General features: G+C 41.8%; 1 protein-coding gene across 1 annotated transcript in view; it reads left to right on the top strand.

Annotated features, from left to right (window-relative positions):
• Positions 1 to 21,807, top strand: part of ephb6 (eph receptor B6) — a 33,942-nt gene that overhangs the window by 10,517 nt on the left and 1,618 nt on the right. The window contains 17 exon segments of the mRNA XM_063879203.1: positions 4,907 to 5,179; positions 6,244 to 6,413; positions 6,498 to 6,793; positions 14,830 to 14,985; positions 15,340 to 15,611; positions 16,173 to 16,254; positions 17,094 to 17,218; positions 17,310 to 17,472; positions 18,675 to 18,789; positions 18,893 to 18,948; positions 19,029 to 19,145; positions 19,241 to 19,488; positions 19,597 to 19,815; positions 19,901 to 20,050; positions 20,777 to 20,815; positions 20,817 to 20,962; positions 21,085 to 21,243. Coding sequence (XP_063735273.1) covers positions 4,907 to 5,179; positions 6,244 to 6,413; positions 6,498 to 6,793; positions 14,830 to 14,985; positions 15,340 to 15,611; positions 16,173 to 16,254; positions 17,094 to 17,218; positions 17,310 to 17,472; positions 18,675 to 18,789; positions 18,893 to 18,948; positions 19,029 to 19,145; positions 19,241 to 19,488; positions 19,597 to 19,815; positions 19,901 to 20,050; positions 20,777 to 20,815; positions 20,817 to 20,962; positions 21,085 to 21,243 — 2,786 coding nt within the window.

The raw sequence follows: 21,807 nt of genomic DNA, 5'->3' as shown, positions 1-21,807 counted from the left end.
CTCAATGTGCTTTCCAGCTGCAGTCATGTTGGGGGGGGGCAATCGAATGTGTTGCACACATGTTACACATGGTTACTCTCTAAATGTGAGGTTATAACCACGTTGTTTGTTGGGCTTTATGGTGGAAGTCTAACAAGAGATTAATACTAAAATACATCACGCAGTTTAACGGTGACTGACCTGAGAGGATGGTAAAGAAAACATTCAACATAATCCGCTGGTTAACTTTTAATATATTAATTTGTCATAAAATAGACAGATAATCTGACCAACAGTCCATAACACATGTTTTAAGTTCATATAATATTACAAGCAATGCTAAATCTAAGAAGCATGAACCATCAGATGTTTGATATCTTTAAAAACAACTTAATGGGGAGTAATGAAATGACTTATCAAGGTTTTTGGTGACGTTTTTGTAAATATTTAGTAATAATTAAGATAATTTTGTGTGTATAATGGGTAAAATTCCTCTGTGTAATTATTAGAAGAATTTAAATACACATACTGAGTTTATTGTAAAAAAAACCTAAAACTAAATCCTTTACCGTGCCAATAGCTCTCTATACTCATGTTGCTTCTGCTCCCACATGTCTGAGCTCTTAAAGTCCTAAAATAGAGTACAGACATTCACATATCAAACCAAACACGATCACTGTAGTCTGCCTCTTGCTTGCTGGCACATTTTCCAAGCTTGCATTGATTGCAATGATTCAAAAACACAGCAGGAATAAACAGCAGGTTCCCAATAAACCTCCTCTGCTGATAAGGGAAGTTTGCAGACAGTTACAGATCCCAGCTTGAAGATCATGAATAAAGACGTAAGTGTTTTGTTATGCCCTATGTTCAGGGTTATAATCTTGCTGAATGTCTGGCATCTGACATTGATTGGTGGCACAAACAGCTTCTGTCACACACAGCCTGAGAATAAGAAAGTCCCACCTGGCCTTCAAGACACCCTTGAGGGCTAAACTGCTTTTTTAGTTTGGTCTCCACTGTGTGCTTTCATCTGTGATGAGATTGCAGTGATTGAGCCATAGATCGACTATTCTTGAGCTGCTTTTTATTTAAGGTTGTCGCGCCGCCTTGAGCTGTGTAAATATGTGCGGGTGTGTGTGGGGTTACATGTGTGCTTGCGTGACTGTGCCAGGGTCAAGTCCTGGGTCAGTTAAATCCACTCATCTGTGAGTGATTGGGGCTCAGTTCTAATATGGCTCATAATTACACACACACATCGTCTTCATTGTCATCATCGTTGAGATAATCAGTGAAACTTCATGTGAGAAACTGCAGAGCACCACTCGGTAATGTGCGGGAAATTCCTTTGCAGAAATACTCCACCAGTTCAGAACAATATTATTTCAGGCCTCCATCCATGCATGGACGTTATGTGTGAACTGATATTTAGATTTGGAGTTTTACACACAATGAAAGAAATGAAAACAAGTCAGGACATCATAACACTACATTTATGCATGCTACTTTTGGCAAAACAAGTGAGCTAGAGTATGATGTTGGCAGCTCAAAAAGTACAAGCTAAAAATACAGTAGTCTCAAAAGAACATCTGGCAAGCATAGACACTCACATCGAGCCTTTTATCTCACCTTACACTAAAGTTTAGCTTTATGCGCTGCCATTATCACCCCAGTCTGGCCTCCATAATTGTACATGATGTTTCCCTAATTAGGGCCTCATGTGTGTTAGGAATTTGTGAACCATGATGGCAGCTGCTAATAAGAAGCCATTCATTTTGTGTGTGTGAGCGTGTGCGTGCGCGTAAGTCAAGGATTTGCGTGAGTTTTCTTTTTCTTTATGGTCCCTGGATGAGAAGTGCTTCTGAGATGGAGATATGGTTATTTGACCCGGGGCATCAAGCTGAGAGAAGTAAAAAGACAGACCAAGAGAGGAGGGAGAGAAAGAGGGAGGTTACATGTGTGAGTGAGAGTGTGTGTCTGTGTGTTCTTTTTTTAACCCATTCCTCACTTTTCTCTTCACATCCCATCTTTTCCCGTTGCTTGAGGCTCTGTGGATATTCTTTTCTGTGCTCTCCTCCTCCTGCTTCTTGCCGTCTTTCCATTCTTTTAATGTACCGACAGGCAGCCCCTCTCCTTCTTTGTCTCTGCTTCTCTCTCTCCCTCTTTTAATCTTTCCTTCCTTTGCCCTTCACAGTCCCAGAGCCACCGGGTCTCTGCTTCATATTCTTCCTTTTATCCCCCCAACTCAATCTCCACTTTGCCCCTTATTTCCCTTCAGTGTCAAACCCGCAGACTATAGAGGTCTTACGCTACTCTTTTTCCTCCCTACCCTTCTTTTCACACACTACTCCTCCATTGTGTATTTGCTTTGTGTTTGTGTGCACATGCATACGTCTTGGGCTCTCTGTGCGTGCCTTTCTCTGCTTCTACGGGTTTGTGTGTGTGCGTGTGTGTTTCCAAGGCCTTACCCCTCCCAGTGCTCTGTCACTAGAGAGATTGCGTGGCTTTCTGGCATTTCAGTTCAAATCAAATCACGGAGATGAGTCGTCCCTACTTTTTTTCTCATTTCTTTCCAAGGCTACATCCACCCCTCCTCCCCAATCTGCCCCGTTTTTTTTTTGTCCTTTATTCTTTCTTCATAAGGGAGGGAGAAAATGAGATGGGGAGCAATAGGGAAGCGAGGGAGAAAGGTGGGGAGGATGGTGGGGTGGGGTGGTTGAGGTCAGAAAACAAATGAAAGCTGTGTTTTTTCACAAAGATACTGTAGTAAACAGCACGCAATGGCACACACAGATACCAGCAGTTGCTCTACCTGAAGTCTCCGATTTTTCCCTCAAGCCCCGGCTTTTTGTAAAATCAGAATCATAACCCGAGTTTATTGCCAGGTTCGTTAAAGAAATGAAGAAATATGTTGTAGATGAAGATCGAACGATAGTACAATTTAATTTTAAAACAACAAACTATTTAACATTAAAAAAGCATAAAAGCTAGTATTTACAAAAAACTTGGTAAAGTGAATATATGACTATCTGTGAAGCCACCACACACAAATTCACGCTCTGTTTACTATGCTCTGAGTTTTCTCTGCCCGTTTGCATCCCTTCATCTCACCATGTGCTGTCTGTTTCCCCCTCCATATGATTCCCCTCATCCCCATGTCTGACAAAGAGTGAGTCACAGCCTGGGAGAGAGTTAACTGGCCTTTCCCTCCATTAGACTGACAGCGCCTCAGACTCTTCCTTTCTGCCCACTGATCTTATCATTATTCCAATTGGACAAAATATATATGCTCTCTGTCGTGTCTGTGATGCTACAAAGGTTTTTGTTCATACTGGCTGTCAGAAGCACACAGAGAAAGAGACATGAGCATGCAGAGATGTACTAACATGCATAGAAACAGAAACACACACACACACACACACACACACACACACACGCCAAGTGCGCGCTGATATGGTGTCAGGACCTTTTGTCCTCCTGCCATTGTTACATGGAGAATAATGATGATGAGGCCTATGCATAATTCCTCTGTGTTACAACAGAAAAGGCCCTGCTTGTCACTTAGGGCTACACAGGCTTGAGGCAGAGCCTTTTCATCCTTGGATACACCGTATCGCATAATTGGTGAAACTAAACCCTTCTCCTACATTTACATTTTGACTCAGCTGACACAGTCTCCGTGTCTCCATGCTGCCTGTTTTTTTTTTTCTCACCATGAAGCCACAAAACAAAGCCATTTGTGCATCTTCAAGTATTCAGATTCCCTAAAATACGACAAAATCTGCCCATTTTATTACACAACAGCTGCCGCAAGTGAGACACACAAGTGTCCGCCACCTGTCAAATGTGAACAATGATACACATGCAAATTCCAAACCAGTGCAAGACAAAAACTGACCACATGTCACATTATAAAACAGAACTATTGTTCTTGTAATACATTATTCTTCTTCTCTAACATATTGGAAAATGCCACTTCCTCGCAAATCTAGTGTCTGGCCATGCAAACAGTTTTCATTTTATTTGCTGTAGAAAAACACTTTAAAGATAATTCAATATCCACATGTCTTGTTACTCCGGATAACAAACCAAATGCATTGTAAACTGTTTTTATTTTATGCCTTTGTCATGAAGAAATAGTCTTTTTGAAATGTGTCAACATGGCTTTCTGCGTATTATCCGGAGTCATCAGGACACGTCCTCTGAAAGAAACTTTGATGCGGAAATGTGTTCAGATCTGAGGATGGAAATGTCCATCTGTTGGTCTCAGACCCAGCTGTAGTGTCTCAACAAATATGGGATGAATTTCCATAAAATTCAATAGAGACAATTTTCACTTATCCAATGAAATATCGACTTAATTATTGGTGGCATTTAATGCAGAAATAAATGATCTCTAGACGATGCGTCCCATCGGTCCCTATATCCACTTTTTCTGACTGAAATGTGTTTAGTGTGTGTTAAACGTGTGTGGCTCCAAGTGAATTACTCAAGTGTTATAATTAACTACAGGGTTCATAATCATTGATTACCTAATTAAACAGTGGAAAGTCTATAGTGGATAACTAGGACATACTGTAGGGGTGACCTAAATTTCCTAAAGAACAGCGTTTCACTTGTATATTCGATACCAATGTGTGTGTTACATCAGAACAAATCAAATACTCTGTTATACTTACCTAACTAAGGATGGTGATGTCAAACAGCAGCTGGTAATGTGGGTGCAAGGACAGGTCCCACATGTCGGCAACACAAGAAATATTTACCTTGTGACATGTAAGCAAGAGATAAGGAAGATTCATACTTGTGGACACCCCATAAACACACCAGGTTTCTATGATTGATTCTAGCTCTCCCTGCTTTACGTCATGTTTCTCTTTTACAAAGCAGAGTTTACATAAGCTCATAATATTGTTTCTGTTCCTCTCAGTGGGATGAAGTCAGTATCTTGGACGACCGGGGGAAGCTCATACGAACATTCGAGGTCTGTAATGTCAACCAAAATCCCCGTCTGCAAGACAACTGGTTGGCTACGCCGTTCCTGTACCGCCACTCGGCTCCCCGGGTGTTTGTCACGCTGCGGTTCTCGGTGCGTGACTGTGCGAGCCTGCGATCACCGTCACCTTCCTGCCGAGAGACACTCACCCTGTATTACAGACAGGCCGATACCCAGAGAGAGCTGGAGAGGACCTGGGCAGCTGAGGTGACCCACATTTTGTCTTTACATAGAATGCATTTTTGCTAATATTAAAGTTGAAAATGCTAAAGTAACAGCAACATCAAAGACTTTTCTTAAGTTGTAAAGGTGCAGCTCAGCATCCTCATTAGTATTAGTAAACAAACTGAGGAGTTAAACATTTTAAATATTGATTTGCATCACATCACAACTAACTTTAAGAAGAAATAACTCCTCTTATCTTTAGACACAGATATAAGGTAAAGTAACATACCGTTTTCATTGATGTTGGGCTCAAGTTACACCAACACAGCAAACCTTTCATCAACCCATGACAAGGAGTTTATATATATAAGGATTGTATAATCATCCTGATTTTTGTGAAGCTTGTCAAGAAAAGCTGGTGAGATTGATGGCCTCTTTAAGCACATACTTGTTGAGCACTGTGGTTCACAAAATGCAAAAAACGTGCCGCTGTGGTCTCCAGAAAATGTCCCTTCACTCCCACTAATTACATATTCAAGGCATACGTTATGACAAAGTGACCGTTTAACACTCAGTGCAGGACTCTGCTGTCCAAAGGTGTTTTATTTATTTATGTGTGACGTTTTTTATCTGGGCCTTTTTGACTCTGAATTGCCTGAGCTGCGTGTGCAGCCGCAGTGGGAGGTATGCTGTGTTTGTATAGATGAATGCATTTCTCCTGAGGGAAGTACGATGCTTTTAAAAATGCAAATCAAAGCCTGATGAGGAATCAAAGGAGAGTCAGGAAGCACTGCAGCGCTGAAAGTCTTCATAGGGACTTTAGCGCAAACCCCCCACTGGGACCTGCATACATCCAAGTCAGCGTTTACTCTTCTCATGAAATACAGCAAAACTTTGAGCCGGTTTTTAATCATGTCATTTTCCCTCTTGTTATTGCACTATATTTTTCCAAGCCTTATCCATCCGTCAAAAGCTTATTTTAACCCCCATAATTTTGTCTTGTTTCCTTCCTGTGGCATTCTCTTCATGCCATTTAGTTTTTTCTTGACCACTAATTATCTTTCCCTCAACCATCTGCTGTCCGTTCTGTGCTCTCCTCACCACAGCCGTCCAGCGGGGAGAAGGATACCAGAGAGGGCTGGGTGAAGATCGACACCATCGCCGCTGATAAGAGTTTCTCCAAAGTGGAGCCCAGTTCACCTCACCAGTATCAGCCCAACAGATACAGCCGCATTAACATCAAGACTCGCAGCTTTGCCCCGCTCACGCGCAATGGGTAATGTGTTGCTCATGTTTGACTAACATCATCACTCCCAAGGGTCTGAATGTTCTTCATCTTATGAAGTGACCTTCGTTGCAGATTTGTCTTGGCCATCGTCGACAGTGGAGCATGTGTTTCCCTCATGGGGGTGTCTATCTTCTACCGGCGCTGTCCAGCCACAAGCATGTACTTGGCATCCTACCCGGCGACTCCCTCAGGAGTAGAGCCGACGGCCTTAGTTCCCCTGAGTGGCACGTGTGTCCCTCACAGTAAGACACAAGGAGCTACGCCCCCTCGTATGCACTGCAATGCTGAAGGGGAGTGGATGGTTCCTGTTGGAGGATGCGTGTGCGATAGTGGCTATGAGCAGAACCTCAACGGATCTGCCTGCTTGGGTAAGTTTGAGGAAAACAGCTGGGTATGGAGGTGGATCATTTCAGCATCATGTCCATTTAATTTTCTATGAATAGAACCACTTTATATCAGCCTTTTTGTAATGGTTTAAAAAGCTTTCCAGTTATTTTCTAATGCCCGTCCATGAAGTTAGGTGAGAGACCTATCAAATAAAAAGAGAGATATCCTTTTGACTCTACTTGGCTCCCGCACTTCCCAGCATGCAACTAGGTTTAGACTCGAGTTGGTAATGCAGGTTTTCTATTAAATAATTATCCTCTCCAAGTGTAAGCTTTTACACACAGTGATGATGAACATAAAGGACTGTAATTCAGGTGATTCATTTTCAGATTTGTTGCAGTTGAAAAGTAAATGCCCTAATATTTAACATTACCTGTTGCTCAATATTGTGGAATTCCCCTTTAAATGCACAACGTTGTGCTCTGTTCTCGAGAACACATTTGATATAAAATGCTGAAAAGCTAACACCTGTGATCAGTCAACTTTTTGTGCCAATGTTCCTGTCAGTTCTCTTCTTGGTATTTGCTGAGATATGAAGTGTCTGGATCAATACTGAAAGGAGCTGCTGTCACTCTGATACACAAGTGAGTTTGATGTAGAGACCAGAGGGAAACGAGGGCACGCAGGTCATGTGGGGATGAGTAAAGAAGGGAAGAGACAGGATTGTATCCATGCAGTGCCTTTGTGGTAATGTACATTTTTTATATATATTCAGTCATAAATAAAAATGTTGACAGACATGCAGTCGGCAATACAAAGCTGCTTGATGGTGATGTACTGCTAACTGTACTGTAGATGACAGGAGAGAGGAGGGGAGGGGGAAAGAGTAGTTAGGGTCAGCAGTGGCAAAACTGGTCAAAATTGTTTTTACTTCTTAAAGTGGGTGTGAGAGTGGAAAAAAGTAGGAACGATTTGAGCGATGTCCAGACGGACAGCAAGGGATATGGGGAGAGTGCAGGAGGAGGGAGAGAGAAAGAGAGGGAAAGAGCCACAGTGAGAGGGACGTGACACATTCAGGTCATGGCGATGTAATGGCCACTCGTCTGTGAACAAGTGACAGAAACCGCAGGGGGAGAGAGGGGGAGTGGAGGAAAAAACAGGGAGTGGTGGAGGGAGAGTGAAAGATAGGAGGATGCAAGTTAATGACTTAAAGAACTGAGCGTTGCAGAAAATTGTGAGTGTGTGAAGGGAAAAGAGTGGAAGTGTGTCCATTTGTGTGAATGTGTGAGGATAAATGTTTCCTGCTGAGATGCTGATGTGTTCGTTCCACATATGTCTGTAAATGCCGGGATTAAAGTGGAAAACTGAAGTCCACCATGAATTTCAATGGCCATAATTGCTCCGCTCCTTCGCATTGGGGCCCTCAAAGTCTAACTCCCTCCAGCACAATTAATCCTCCAATCCTACCAAGTCAGCTGTGAAATGTGTTCGTGCTCTTTTGCTTTACATCTGCACTCTGCCCACCACTTATGTTTGTCCGCATTTGATTGATATTTACTGACAAATCAACCCTGAAGACACAGCTCATCTGCCAGAGGAAAGGCTTCGACTGACTGTCTATGAATGATCTGAAACAACGCTACCCACGCTGCTTTGGCTTTTTGTTCCAACTCTCCTTTGATTACCGTTTGTTGATCACTTCACTGAATAATGATGTGGATCGGCATCATTACATTGTTGTCCTCTCTGGCTCCCCGGGATTATTAAGAAAAGAGGCAGATGGTTAACTGGCGATGCAGTCCTCAGGAATTATTAACAATTTCCGATCCTTTTTCTTCCGGAAAGTAGAGCACCAAACTTTCGTGAAAAACTTGAACATTTTGTACTTGTTTGAATTCAGCACCAAGGACATTTTATAATAGTACAACATTAGTTAATGATAGACTGCACTGCACTGAACTTCTGTATTGGTTGGAAACTATAATTACAGACAGAGCATTCTGCATAATGTGCATTGTTTATCACTGAGAGAGATTAAAAAACACTTGAACAGGAAGTTAACTGACAATTACTTCCACTTATAAGTGTGTCATCTGAACCTGTGTGCATCGTATTAAACACATTACTTAGCACATTAACCATGACCCTTTCAGAATGTATTCTCTCAATTGGTCACCATTTCCTGAGTTGTTTTGAGCATCTTGCTATTTAAGTAAATCACTACAGTGAGAATTAATGCTGTTTGATGTGACCAACTGCAGCTTTGCCCCCTAAAGCTGGACATGGTTTTTAGGGACAAATAAATTACTCGAGATTCCTCCTCCTCTTGGTTTCATATGAAAATGAAAATCACTGTTAAATAGTTGCCTTTGACTACGCACATCTCTCATAGCTTTCTATTTTAAGAGGCGCATAATGTATTTTTTATTTGTTAAAGTGGTTAAAGTATGGCAAGGACTTAAGACTCTAAAACTGAACAAATAAGGTAAACTGTGGTTTTGTCTTTTACACTCCTCCCTTTATCATTTCTTTTTGTTATTTTTATTTAAAATTTAGCTAAATGCTGATTGTAACATGCACATGCTTGACATCATGGTTTTTCCAATGAAAGCCCTACCAACTTAAACTAGTAAAAAGTATACAGATAAAACTCTAATGTTAAATAACCATACGTATGTAACTTTAGCAGAAAGGTTTGTGTGCATGTTTGACCTTACTGCTCACTCTGAGATGATTGACAACCTTTTTTGGACCTTTTAAAAATGTAATCACAAGTTTCCACACATTTTAAGTTCAAAGTATCTTATCTGTTTGAAAATGAATCACTTGAGCTGACATCAACACTTGAGAAGAACTAGTGTGAAAGCTGCAGTTGCTTGTTAATCCACTACATGTGTGATGTCTTATTTTTCTCATAATTCAGACTCACCAAAACAACACTTCACCATTTGGCCTGATGATGAATTAAATAGCAAACTTAATATCGAGAACGTACAAAGACACAGCTGGCATTTTGGCAGCTAGGCATCAAAAGATCATTCCTGGATTATTTATGAGGCTCTTTATCACGAGAAAGTCTAGAAAGAACATTGTGCTTCAGTATATTTGCTGTGACATTCAGAGCTCAGTTTTGAAGGAAACTCGTATTCAGCCTCCTGAAAAAAGATAAGGACAGATGCAGACGACACGCAACAAACATCTGATGTTTTTATCCTTTGACATTTGTATACCACAAGGGAGACGAAGAGGCGAAGAGAACGAGCGGAAACACGACTGAGCATGAGAAACAATTACACCTGTTCAGCCAAACATGAAACAGTCCTTTAGTTTTGGGCTCCCGGAGCTGGTCAAAGCTGGAAGTGCATCGTCCCCAGACAAGCTCCTTCCTTCCGTTTGATTCCTCTCAAACATTAAGCCACCGTCGAGGATTTGGGACAAGGATTAGTCCCGAATGCTCAAATGGACTCTGAGTAAATTTGGACCCTTGTTGGTATTTTATGTAGCGTGCGACTGGCAGTGAAATATTCATCATGTCAGTTTGTCCCGTTTTGTCCCCCAGAACGCTCCCTGTTAGCACAGACACATCCACTAACTATCCTTAGGCACATTATGTTTAAAAACAAGATCATTTAGCCAAGGGGAAAGTGAAAGTGCATTTCAGATATAACTTTGAGTGTGATGGGTTTTGACCAAACATGGATATCTTACTCAGAGCAGACAGGACTTTTCTTCCACTCCTCTTCTTCTTTTTTATTCCTCATCATAATTACCCTCCATCATAGGCCAGGTGGAAACCTGTTAGCTGTGTTGATAATCAGTTGCCTTTTCAGATAAAAGTCATTAAAGTCAAGTGTGGAGCACAACACAGTTCAGTGAAATGATCAGTGGGATCCAGTGTTGACTGTTTGGTGGACTGCGCTCTTGGGGATCAGCCCGGCGATTACATTGCATCTGACATATATAACATGTTGGATAATAAGAGCAACTACTGCATTGAAAATCAGCTTTTAAAATGTTATTTTATCAATCTTTTTTATAGATGTTTTTGAATGCAGGAAGGTGGTAAGGATTTTGGTGTATTCACATTCCATTTACTATTTTCTGTAGGTTTTATTTCCCTACATGACGTTAAAGGTTGTTTCATAGAATGCGCTCCACTGCCAGAAGCATATTGTAATTCTGCTATTACTATAAAATATCAAATGACAATGTGACAATGAGAAGGGTCACTTGTAGTCAAGACCCTACAGAGCTTAGCTGTTTAGCAGTCTGTCAACTTCACTGTTTTGATGCTCTCATAGCATAATGTCCAGCAGGAAGCAGATGTTCCCAGCGAAAAAGCTCTTAAAACTCAGCGTACATCTGTTCACGACAGACAGCTGAAACACTCACTCAGAGGTAGGGAATAGTGGAGCATTTAGAAGCTAAAGAGTCAAATATTCCTTGTGGGAAAACCTTATGTAGACTTACGTAACAAAGAGATACAATTCAAATATTACTGATTATTGATCAAATTAAATACATTTTTCTCCGTAACTGCTTTACACGTACATAAGCACCTACTTGCTTATGTTTTATTTACATGCAAAAGTAAAATGAGGTTTAAGGTCACGCAAACATCCATTTGACAGAAAAAAGCTAAATTTATATACAGAAACAATTAAAGTTCCACCTGCTATTGTATAATTTGTGTTATGTCATCTCTGAATTGTTCATTTTAAGACTTTGATGGACAAAAAGCTGCCTCATTAACATTCGAGAACTTTCAATATGCAGTGTGTGTACTACAATATGACTCTTTCGCCTTCAGGTGTTGTGGAATTTAATATTGTGCACTCATTTTCAAGATACTGTATGTGGAGAAGAGGGAATTTGAGATAATAAAAACAAAGGGAGAGTATGGCTTATAGGCTGTGTGCGGCTCCTTGTTTATATGAGAATATCTAAGGATTGCTTCTGAAGCCTACAGTATATAGAAAGAAGCAATATTAGATTAAGTCATATGATTCGGTGCCTATCTGTCTGCACTGAATGACAGGATGTAGATAAAGAGAGGAAGACATTTGGCGTTGGAACCACGTTTACTCACATCTCCTGCAGTCTGGGCGCAACTGTGAGCGAGCTTATGTGTGTTTATGGGTCCGAGAGAGAGGGAGAGAGGGAAGGAGAGAGATTATGCTGCGAGCCAAAAGAGGGAATGAGTGCATGAAACAGGGAGAGAGAGAAAGAGATAAAGAAATTGGGTCAGTGATCTACAAACCAAAGTATTATGTTAACGTCGAGGTACTCATCTCACTGCAGTTGTTTTTCTATTTCTCTTCATCTCAATGGTACTTTCAATTGGATTTATTTTCTTCTCTCAACACATAGTAATTTTATCATTTGCATGTAGACTGTGTTAGGCTAATCCTTTCCCCCATGTAATCCTCTTAATAATCCATCTATCTTCTTTGTGTTATTGTCTTTTTTTCATTTGTTCAATTTCCTCACTCTTACAATTGTCATGTAACAACTAGGTACTTTCTGACTTTGGATGTCAGTGGAGCTCAACATTTGCTGGAAGTCTGAAATGTGTCATATAAATAAAGTCACTTTAACCTTAGAGCTGCAATGTATGAATATGTTCATGTTGTCATCTTTTCAATTTACAAATGTATTATTTTTTTAAACATCACATAAAAAATTAGAAACGCTCAACAATCAAACAATCATGACTTCCTTAAAGTGGTTCATTATTTGGCAGAACTGTCAAAAAAAAACAAATATTAGTTTATGAAGATAACGAACAGGGGAAAGAAAGCAAATCTAGATGTATTTCATGAGTAACCAGTCCTTAATCCCAACATGTTACATGTAATCTAATCACTGCCTCTTGCTGTAACTCCTTTGGTCTACTTTCCCGGGTTTACTGATGTATGATGTAAAGGAATCTGTGTCTCTGCTCATAATGGTCCTGAATTGTCGACTTTACAGCTGGGAGATGGATGGTTGTAGGCGGCAGGGGGAATGGGGGTTGCAGATCAAGCAAGAGGGCAGAGGATTTGTGCTCTCATTGGCTGCTGTATTCAGGTGGATGAAGATGGAAGGAGGAGGAGTGGGTTGAGTTGTTGCCGGAGCTCGTAGCAGCAATGAGAGGCTTTGTAGCAAAGTCATGTTTCATGTCAGAGCCGTAAGAGAACACGTTGGCTAATGTGCAGCAAGGACATTAAAGATGGAGGAAGAAGGATTTTCCGCTTTCCTCTTCCTATCTCTGTTTTCGGCGTTTTCCACCCATCATCTGGCGCTTATATACATAATCCAACCGCTGATCCTACAACCATCTTGGGCCATCCATCTCAATGTTCACTTCTTCCCCTGTTCCATTTCATTCTCCCTCTGTGGTCTTCCAACATCCTTTTACTTCTCTCAGTCTCCCGTTTTTCCCCTCTTCACACCTGTTTGAAAGGATAGTCAGCTCTCTGAGACGAGTGAGAACACAGAAAGCCTTTTACGTGTTTATTCTTTACCCTCTTTCACTTCTTTCCTCCTTATCTTCTACTCCGAAACACCATCGAGCATACACACATGCATCCACACACAAACAGCGTGTCATATTCTATAAATCTTCTTGACAGGGTTATATAAACAAGGTACGGGGTTCACTCCCACTGACCTTAAGGACCACACACACACACTCGCGCACACACACACACGCACGCACGCACGCACACACACACACACACACACACACACACACACACACACACACACACACACACATATCCACTCTCATCCTTTAACGCTGTTTAAAAACACATGAGAGGATCCTTCTTTAAAGATGCTGGCTCAGGTGTTGGGCCATTTTCACACTCAAAGATACAAGAAAGCATCTCTGAATGAAAATACTGTATACACACACACTCACAGATAAAGGTACCTCTCTTTGAACGATGCAACCTTTAGTCGACACACACACACACATAAAGGGCAGCAGACCCACAAAGAGGCAGTGTGTTCAATGCAGGAGCAGTGATGCGGTGTGTGTTTCCTCGACCTCAGCGCTCAGCTGTCCTGCTGTTGACATTACCAATCGCCGCGTTTCACAGATTTTTCCAACGTTAAACACACCAGTTCAGTTTAACAGCCTGCAGGTTCAAATGGTATTTTCAATGTGTGTGTTTGTGTTTGTTCTTTCCTATTGAGTTTCTGCTCCATTTCCTCTTCTATAAGGGTGAGGTTTCACATATTCCAGTCCTAAAGATTGTTGCTGAAAATAATTATTTCTTCAAATTAAATTGTTGTTCTTGGGTTGAGAAAATGCTGCCACCCTATAGTTTGACAGTTGGCTCGCTTTAGCCTTCCATTAAGTTGACAGATTCAAGAGTTGTATAAATCTTCTCACCTAAATATCCACCAGAAAGTGGAAAGTGTTCTCTTCCAAAATGTTGAATTGCTTTGAAACAGTGATTCAGAGTCCTTGTGGTCATTTTGAACTTTTGTGTGGCGGTTTTGCAGATTTTTGCTTATATGAGCCACTTCCTTTGAACACAAGTAAATGACGGTGCTGGACAAAACCAACAACAAACAACAGGCCGCTTTGTTTCAGATGAACTTTTGACTCAAAGGGAGACAACCACAAGCCAGCATGTAATTGATGCTTTACCTAAAACTAGTTTGGGGTGTTTCACTTTGGGAACAAACAATAAAACAGGAGACATTTGAAAATAAGTTAGTATTTTACAAAAAACTGTTGTCCTACATATTTCATGAAATCCCAGTTTTCTATATTGATGACTATTGAGCCCATTGTGCAGTAAGATGAGAGCTGAAAGGGTTATTTGGTTCCTATGCGTTCAAAACGTTTCTTTTGGCAAAGTGTATTTTTTATTTAAATAAACAATGGGGAAAACCTGCTTCCTTTGCTCTTAATGTGTTATTGTAGTTACATCAGCAGAGACAGTATTATACACCTCAAACAGCGCTGACTCTTTTGTGAGATAGTACAGAACACCACTAACTCAGAGTGAACACTTTGTTTATTTTATTTCAAACTGAGGATGAAGCTCAACCCTTCCTGCGTGTGTTTGTGTCTCTGCAGCTTGTCCGGTGGGCTACTTCAAGTCCGTAGCAGGCTCCACTCCCTGCTCGGTGTGTCCCCCCAACAGCAGAACCAGCCAGGAGGGATCCAGTGTGTGTGAATGTCGCAGCGGCTTTTACCGTTCTGCCAAAGACGCCAACTCCTCTGCCTGCACAAGTGAGCTTTGTTTGTTTACGCCTGGCTCTCTGGGAGGTGTTCATGAGGCCTCATTCCTCATTTGTCACTTTCCTCATACTGTGAGAACCCAGATTCACAGGCAGTGAGCAGAAGCTTTTTTTTATCAAAATATAATGGAAACTGTTAAGTATTTAGTTTCCCTGCTCACTTCAATTATGTCACTGCTGAACTTAGTTTTTACAACATTCTTTCCATTACTTAACTTGGTTAAATGTCTTTGCCAGTGAGCAGCTACTTTCATATCTTAAACTTTTCAGCAGATGCTTCCATATAAGTGTCCGTCGGTACATTTTGTATGTTAAACCCCTCCCTCTCTCTCTGTCGTCTGCACAGCTCCTCCATCTGCTCCGGTCTCTCTGTCCTGGGAGTATGAGAGTGGCGATGGTGGGGTGTCCCTAAGGTGGCGCCCTCCAGTTGACATGGGAGGCCGCAGCGAAGTGTGGTACGGGGTGGTGTGTCGCATCTGCCCCTCGGCCACATTCACCAACCCGGCGGCCTGCTCCTGGTGTGGAGAGGGTGTCACATTCAGCCCCACCCAGGCAAACCTGAAACAAACCAAGGTCACCCTCAACAACCTGCTGACTAGAGTCACTTATCTCATACAGGTACTGTGGAAAACTGTCTGCTAAAGGCAAAAATCCCTCATAGTTATCTCCTGTTAACTTGTCAAAAAGTTTTTCAGTTTCTGGCACATTTCTTGTTATTTTGAGTTATTTTTAAGTTGGACTGAATCAAAAAGGCCAATTGGAATATTTCTTCATCAACTTTCTGTGAAAAGTGAAATACTTCAAGGACTCTGCTCCATTCAAAAGTCCTTGTGAAACCAACATCTATTATTTTGACCTTGCCCCTGGACAGAAAGAGTTTCACACAATGATTATTGAAACATTTCCCAGAACCACAGAGCAGCCATATCCTCTGTGCCGTATTATTCCTTAAGCTCCACACAACAAATACACATTTATTATTTAGCTTGTGGAAACAATACTAAATCATAGCTTATTTCTTATTCATAATGGGCAGTTATTTCCTATTTACTGGGTTTGTTTACTGGCCGACACAGCTGCATGTGTGAGGCTTTGTTTTCCAAACACTAAAGCACGTTCGAAATGTAAATAGAAAAAAAAGCTTTGTATGTCAACTCTGTGTGTTCCTCTTATTGACAGGTGCAAGCCATGAATGAGGTGTCAGCTTTGAGTCCTTTTCCAGCTCGATACACAAGCATCAATTTCACTACGAGCCAGTCAGGTGAGAACAGGACAGAAAAGGATGAAACAGATGAGATGAAAGAAAAGAGATGATCTGATGTTGATGTTTGTGTAGATACTGTGTGTGTGTGTGTGTGTGTGTGTGTGTGTGTGTGTGTGTGTGTGTGTGTGTGTGTGTGTGTGTGTGTGTGTGTGTGTGTGTGTGTGTGTGTGTGTGTGTTTTGGAAGTCTTTCTCTCTCCCTCTCCCTCTCTGTCTCTTTCTCTCCCTCTTTCTCTCTTCTCTCTCTCTCTCTCTCTCTCTCTCTCTCTCTCTCTCTCTCTCTCTCTCTCTCTCTCTCTCTCTCTCCCTCTCTGGGCCGGGGGTTGCTCGAGGTTACAATATCCTGTCACATCCCATTATATTCACTGCGGAGGAAGAAAGGGAGAAATGAGAGATGGGAAGACAAAAAGACAGACAGAAAGAGAGATGAAAGTAAATGAGTGAGAAGAGGAGAGGAGAACGGAGCATTGTGCCGAGAAAGTACACCATTATGAGATTGTCCTAATAAGTTATCATGATTGATTAAAAAGTCTCCATTTACCTAAATGATCTCAAACTTTATGGTGGCTGCACTCATAGTTTATTGATTTAAATGAAAGGAAGGCCGGAAAGTTTCCTTTAACTCCTCTTACCGGCCGGGACAATGGCTGTAACGAGATCCTGCTCCACTTTCATGCTCTACTAAGTAAACTTGACACGTTCTGTAACACTGCCCCCCTCTGGTCACTATCACTTCAACACAACTGCTGCTTTATTGTTGTGGGTTAATGGGGTTTAATGATCATTCATCACATCTCTCAGGCCAACTTTATTCTCATACATCTGTTATTTTCCACAGTTCCCAGCACAGTTCCCATAATGCACCAACTGAGCCGAGCCCCAGACTCAATCACTCTCTCGTGGCCTCAGCCGGACAGGCCTAATGGGGACATCCTGGAGTACCAGCTCAGATACTATGACAAGGTAAACATACATGCAAACATGCTGCACAACTGCATAAACAGACATTCAAAAAAAAGATGTAGCATAAAACGTTGCTCTCCTGTGTCCCCAGGGTTCAGATGTGGACAGTGCAGCGAGTGTGTACAGTGAGACCAACACGGTGACCGTCAGCTCTCTGATCCCCGGCTCCATCTACGCCTTCCAGATCAGAGCTCGAAATGAACGGGGCTACGGGCCCTACAGCAACACCATCTACTTCACCACGCTGCCTCTGGGTACTGCACTCATTTATTGTAAAACCAATGGAGTACAGTTAGTGCTTTAATGTAATATATTCACCACACAACTGAGCTGGCAGAACTGACCTGGCCGTAAAGGCACAATACGTATGGTTGTTCATTAAAAAAAAAACTAGAACAAAACCCAAATAATAGTTTCACTCATCACTTAAGATGCTGTGTAGTCTAGCGACGCGGTCCTCTGCCTTTTATTTTTCTCTTTTCTTTTCCTTTTGCTGTGTTCGGAACATTTCTTGGCAGTTTTTCTGCTTCTCGCTCTGTCTCTGCTTCCAGCTGCCGCTCCATAGCCTTTACTTTACCCCAGAGGTTTGTTTCGGCCTTGGCTGGCAAGGAAATTGGGGTCGTCTGAGTTTGATGCTGAGAAAGCTTAAATAAATTCTCCTGCTGCACACAAATACTTTGCCCATTAGCACGCAAGATTAAAGATTGCTAAACTCTTTGGCTAGTGTTGTTTAGCTGAAGAAGGGGGTCATTTTTGAATGTTTTGTTTGTAATTGCGATGGACAAGTCCTACTCACTGTGCCTTTATTAGTCTAACGATGATCATAATTAATACCAACTAAATAAACAGAATGAGAAAGAGACTGTAGGAAATATCATTTAATAATCTGTTTAATACTCAAGTAGACGCTCACTACAAAATCAGAAGTGAGATCATTGTGTTTAGTGCAACCCTAAGTAGGGATTAGTGTTTCAGTTTAAAAGGTCAATGATCAAGAACCAGCGATGTAACCACCTCGAAATGAACATGCATACTAACTTTCGTTTCCAACAATGTTCATTAAAGTGGTCCTACTGTTTATATTTGTGAGAAAGCTTTCTTAGTTTCAGTCTGTTCAATTAAATCTCCGTTATATCACCAGGGCAATCTACTAACTATGAAAACTGCCTCTAAGAAAAACCTTGGAGATTACCTCAAAATAAAACCAAAATTGCAAGTAAAGTTACATTTCTAAATGTGGACTATCTGTTGTTGGGGAGGATATTCAGATTGCACTTTAAATTAAATTAAAATGTCTGGTTTTAAAGTGTACTAATTAAAGTACTAACACATGAAACATCCATTCAGTTACACTAACACAAGTGTTTTTAATTTCATACAGCTCTTGAAACACTTATAAAACACTGCCTTAATGATTCATCAACAGCTGATAGTTTTCTTGCTTTCTCTCCCACAGAGGAACATTCACACCAGATCCAGAACCGACTTCCTCTGCTGGTCGGGTCAGTGATGGGTGGAGCAGCTTTTCTCCTGGTGGTGGCTGCGATTGTGGTTGTGGTGGTGTTTCGCAGGTAGGTTGTTGATCCATTCCCACGATCAGACAAACAATAGGATACATTTTTTTAATCATGCAAAATCAATGATGACAATTTTTATTTGCTTTTCCCACTGCAGTAAGAGGAGGGAGAGTCCGTACAGCGACAGACTCCAGAGGTATATCAGCAACAGAGGTGAGCATTAGCATATTTAATGTGGAAAATAATAGTATAGTCAACAAGACTTCGTTCTTAAAACAGTTTTTTCACTACAGGTGGAGTTAAGTATTATGTGGACCCATCCACTTATGAGGACCCCAGTGAGGCTGTCAAAGAGTTTGCCCGTGAGATCGATCCCACTCATGTGAAGATTGAGGAAGTGATCGGTGCAGGTAGACATGATGCTCCTTTTTCTTCCACGTCTTCCTGTAGTTTTGTGATAGGCACATCAATGTGTAATATCCGTTCCAACTCCTCTCCACTCCAGCCCAGTTTGGGGAGGTCTCTCGGGGTCGCTACCGTCCAATGGGTCGCAGAGAAGTGCTGGTGGCGGTGAAAACTATACGCTGGGGGGCGTCCGACAGAGAGAAGGGGATTTTCCTCAGTGAAGCAGGGGTCATGGGTCAGTTTGATCATCCCAACGTACTGAAGTTGGAGGGTGTGATCACTCACACGGCTCCAGAGAGGATCATCACAGAGTTCATGGAGAACGGGCCTCTGGATGCTTTCCTCAGGGTGAGACAACAGCACACTGTCTCCATCTTTAGTATGTTGTTAGTGACCGCACACAAAAAATATTTTCTCCTGTGTCCTATCTCCATCCTGCCCTCCTCACTCTTTCAGGAGAACGAGGGTCAGTTCAGCGTCCTCCAGCTCATCGGGATGCTGAGAGGAGTTGGTGCAGGGATGCGTTACCTCTCTGAGAGAAACTTCGTCCACCGGGACTTGGCGGCTAGGAACGTCTTGGTCAACTCCAACCTGGTCTGTAAAGTGTCCGACTTTGGATTGTCCCGGCTCATGAGGGGCATGGACCACAACATACCCACATACACTGCCTCATTGGTATGTATTGGAAATGTAGTATTTTGTATCCGGTTCCAGTGCTACATAGCTCACTAATTCCCTGTCTGGCTTGTTCCTCCATCAGGGCAGTAAGATTCCTGTGAGGTGGACGGCACCAGAAGCCTTTCAGCATCGCAAGTTCAGCTCGGCGAGTGACGCCTGGAGCTTCGGCATACTCATGTGGGAAGTGATGTCATATGGAGAGCGTCCATACTGGGACATGAGCAATCAAGAAGTGAGTATGTAGGAGAAGGTTGCCTGGGCAGAAGAACTCATACATTAGTAATGCAAATGCACTCAAATCCTTCGCCTTAGTGCAAGTTTAACTGCTACAGCGTTATAACATGCCATTAAAAGACGAAGGGCGCTACCAGTGGCACCAACTATGAGTAGCTGGCTCCTGTTTGCAGCGAGCTCGAAACCTTTTTTGCATGTTTTTCCCAGTCTGTTAAAAAGGCATTAAGATACCCAAAATATAATGAAAAAGAGTATAGCCTACAATAACAGCTATCGTGTTGCAATTTGATTCAATAAAGAATTTCCCAGTGCAAAAATAGTAACCCTAAGCCATTCGTATGTTATGGCAGTACTGCTTTTATCTGGTGTAGGGAATAGTATTCAAAGCCCAAAAAGGTAATTATGTATTGATCAAAATGCAAAGTATGTTAACAAAACTGACTAATTCTGCTATTTGGCTTTTTTTTGTTTGTTTATAGAACGTACCAGTGCAAAAAAAGGTAGACAGCTTCTTAATTAAATGTTCTTTACCACACCCTCCCTCTCTTGATTTAACAGACCCATTTAAGTGGTGAGAAAATGCCAAGCAGCATTAATTTGCATAATCTTCTCTCAGTCACTCTTTCCAAGCCCTCAGTGGTCTATGACCTTTCATGTAAGGGCAATTACATAAAAACTCCATCTGCCCTGCTTATCTGTAACGTCTCCCTCTCTCTCTCTGCAGGTGATGAAGGCAGTAGCAGACCAGTATCGCCTCCCCGCCCCCCCACAACTGCCCCTCTGCCCTCCACTCTCTGATGCTCCAGTGCTGGCAGACTGAACGAGGGGACCGGCCAGGCTTCGACACACTCCTCTCCTCCTTGGATCGCCTCATCAGGCACCCTGCCTCCCTTAAGGTGGAGCCAACTCGGTGAGACACCAGCTTCTGGCAAACACTTGAGCAAAACACATCAGAGGCAGCAGGTGACAAACCACCTGCTATATTTGCATGAGTCTCATACTCTGGATTTTGACATTTCCCCCTTTTTTCAGAAGCTGCTCTCAGCCGCTGCTCAGCCCCACCCCCACAGACCTAACCTCAGTGTCGACAGTCAGTGATTGGCTGCTTGTGCTGAAGATGGAGAGATATCAGGACGAGTTTGATCAGGCAAACCTCGACACATTAGACAGAGTCAGCAGGCTCAGCATAGAGTGAGTAAAGATGGTTATACCTTGGACATTAGTTAAAGAAGAGGCTGGTGTGTGTTTATGTCTTAATGAATATTATGTAGGTATTATGTTACTACCCACCATTTTCAACTACATATCAAAAGTTTTAGATTCATTGTCTTCTAGCTTTTTGTTTTAGTAAAATATTGTATGGCAGTGCTTAAATCTTGAATGTCTGAACCAAGAAATGGTTTCTTATCACTGTTTGAATCTGTCCTACAATTCTAAAAATGTTTTAAAGCACACTTCATTAGTAACACTTGTTGGAGTTTAAACAATTTGAATGGTTAAAGGCTTTAAAGGTCCTCCCTGGTGAATGCGATTAGAGAGGTAGTGCTGAAAATGGAATAATTAAACATAAATAGACAAATTACCAGAGAGTGCTGAGGCTGTTCTCTGGAGCTTAATTAAGTAAGTAAGTGAACCTCTGCATCTGGCACTTATGAAAGTTGAGTAGTAGAGGAAAACATTAAGATAAGCCAAAGTACTTAAGAAAATATGTCACACAAGTCAGTATGAGCATCGATAAACGCCTGAGCTAACACG

Source organism: Eleginops maclovinus, chromosome 3 (genome assembly GCF_036324505.1).
Source record: "Eleginops maclovinus isolate JMC-PN-2008 ecotype Puerto Natales chromosome 3, JC_Emac_rtc_rv5, whole genome shotgun sequence".
Classification (NCBI taxonomy): Eukaryota; Metazoa; Chordata; class Actinopteri; order Perciformes; family Eleginopidae; genus Eleginops; species Eleginops maclovinus.
Note: the sequence above shows the minus strand (reverse complement) of the source record. Positions and strands in the feature narration are given on the sequence as shown.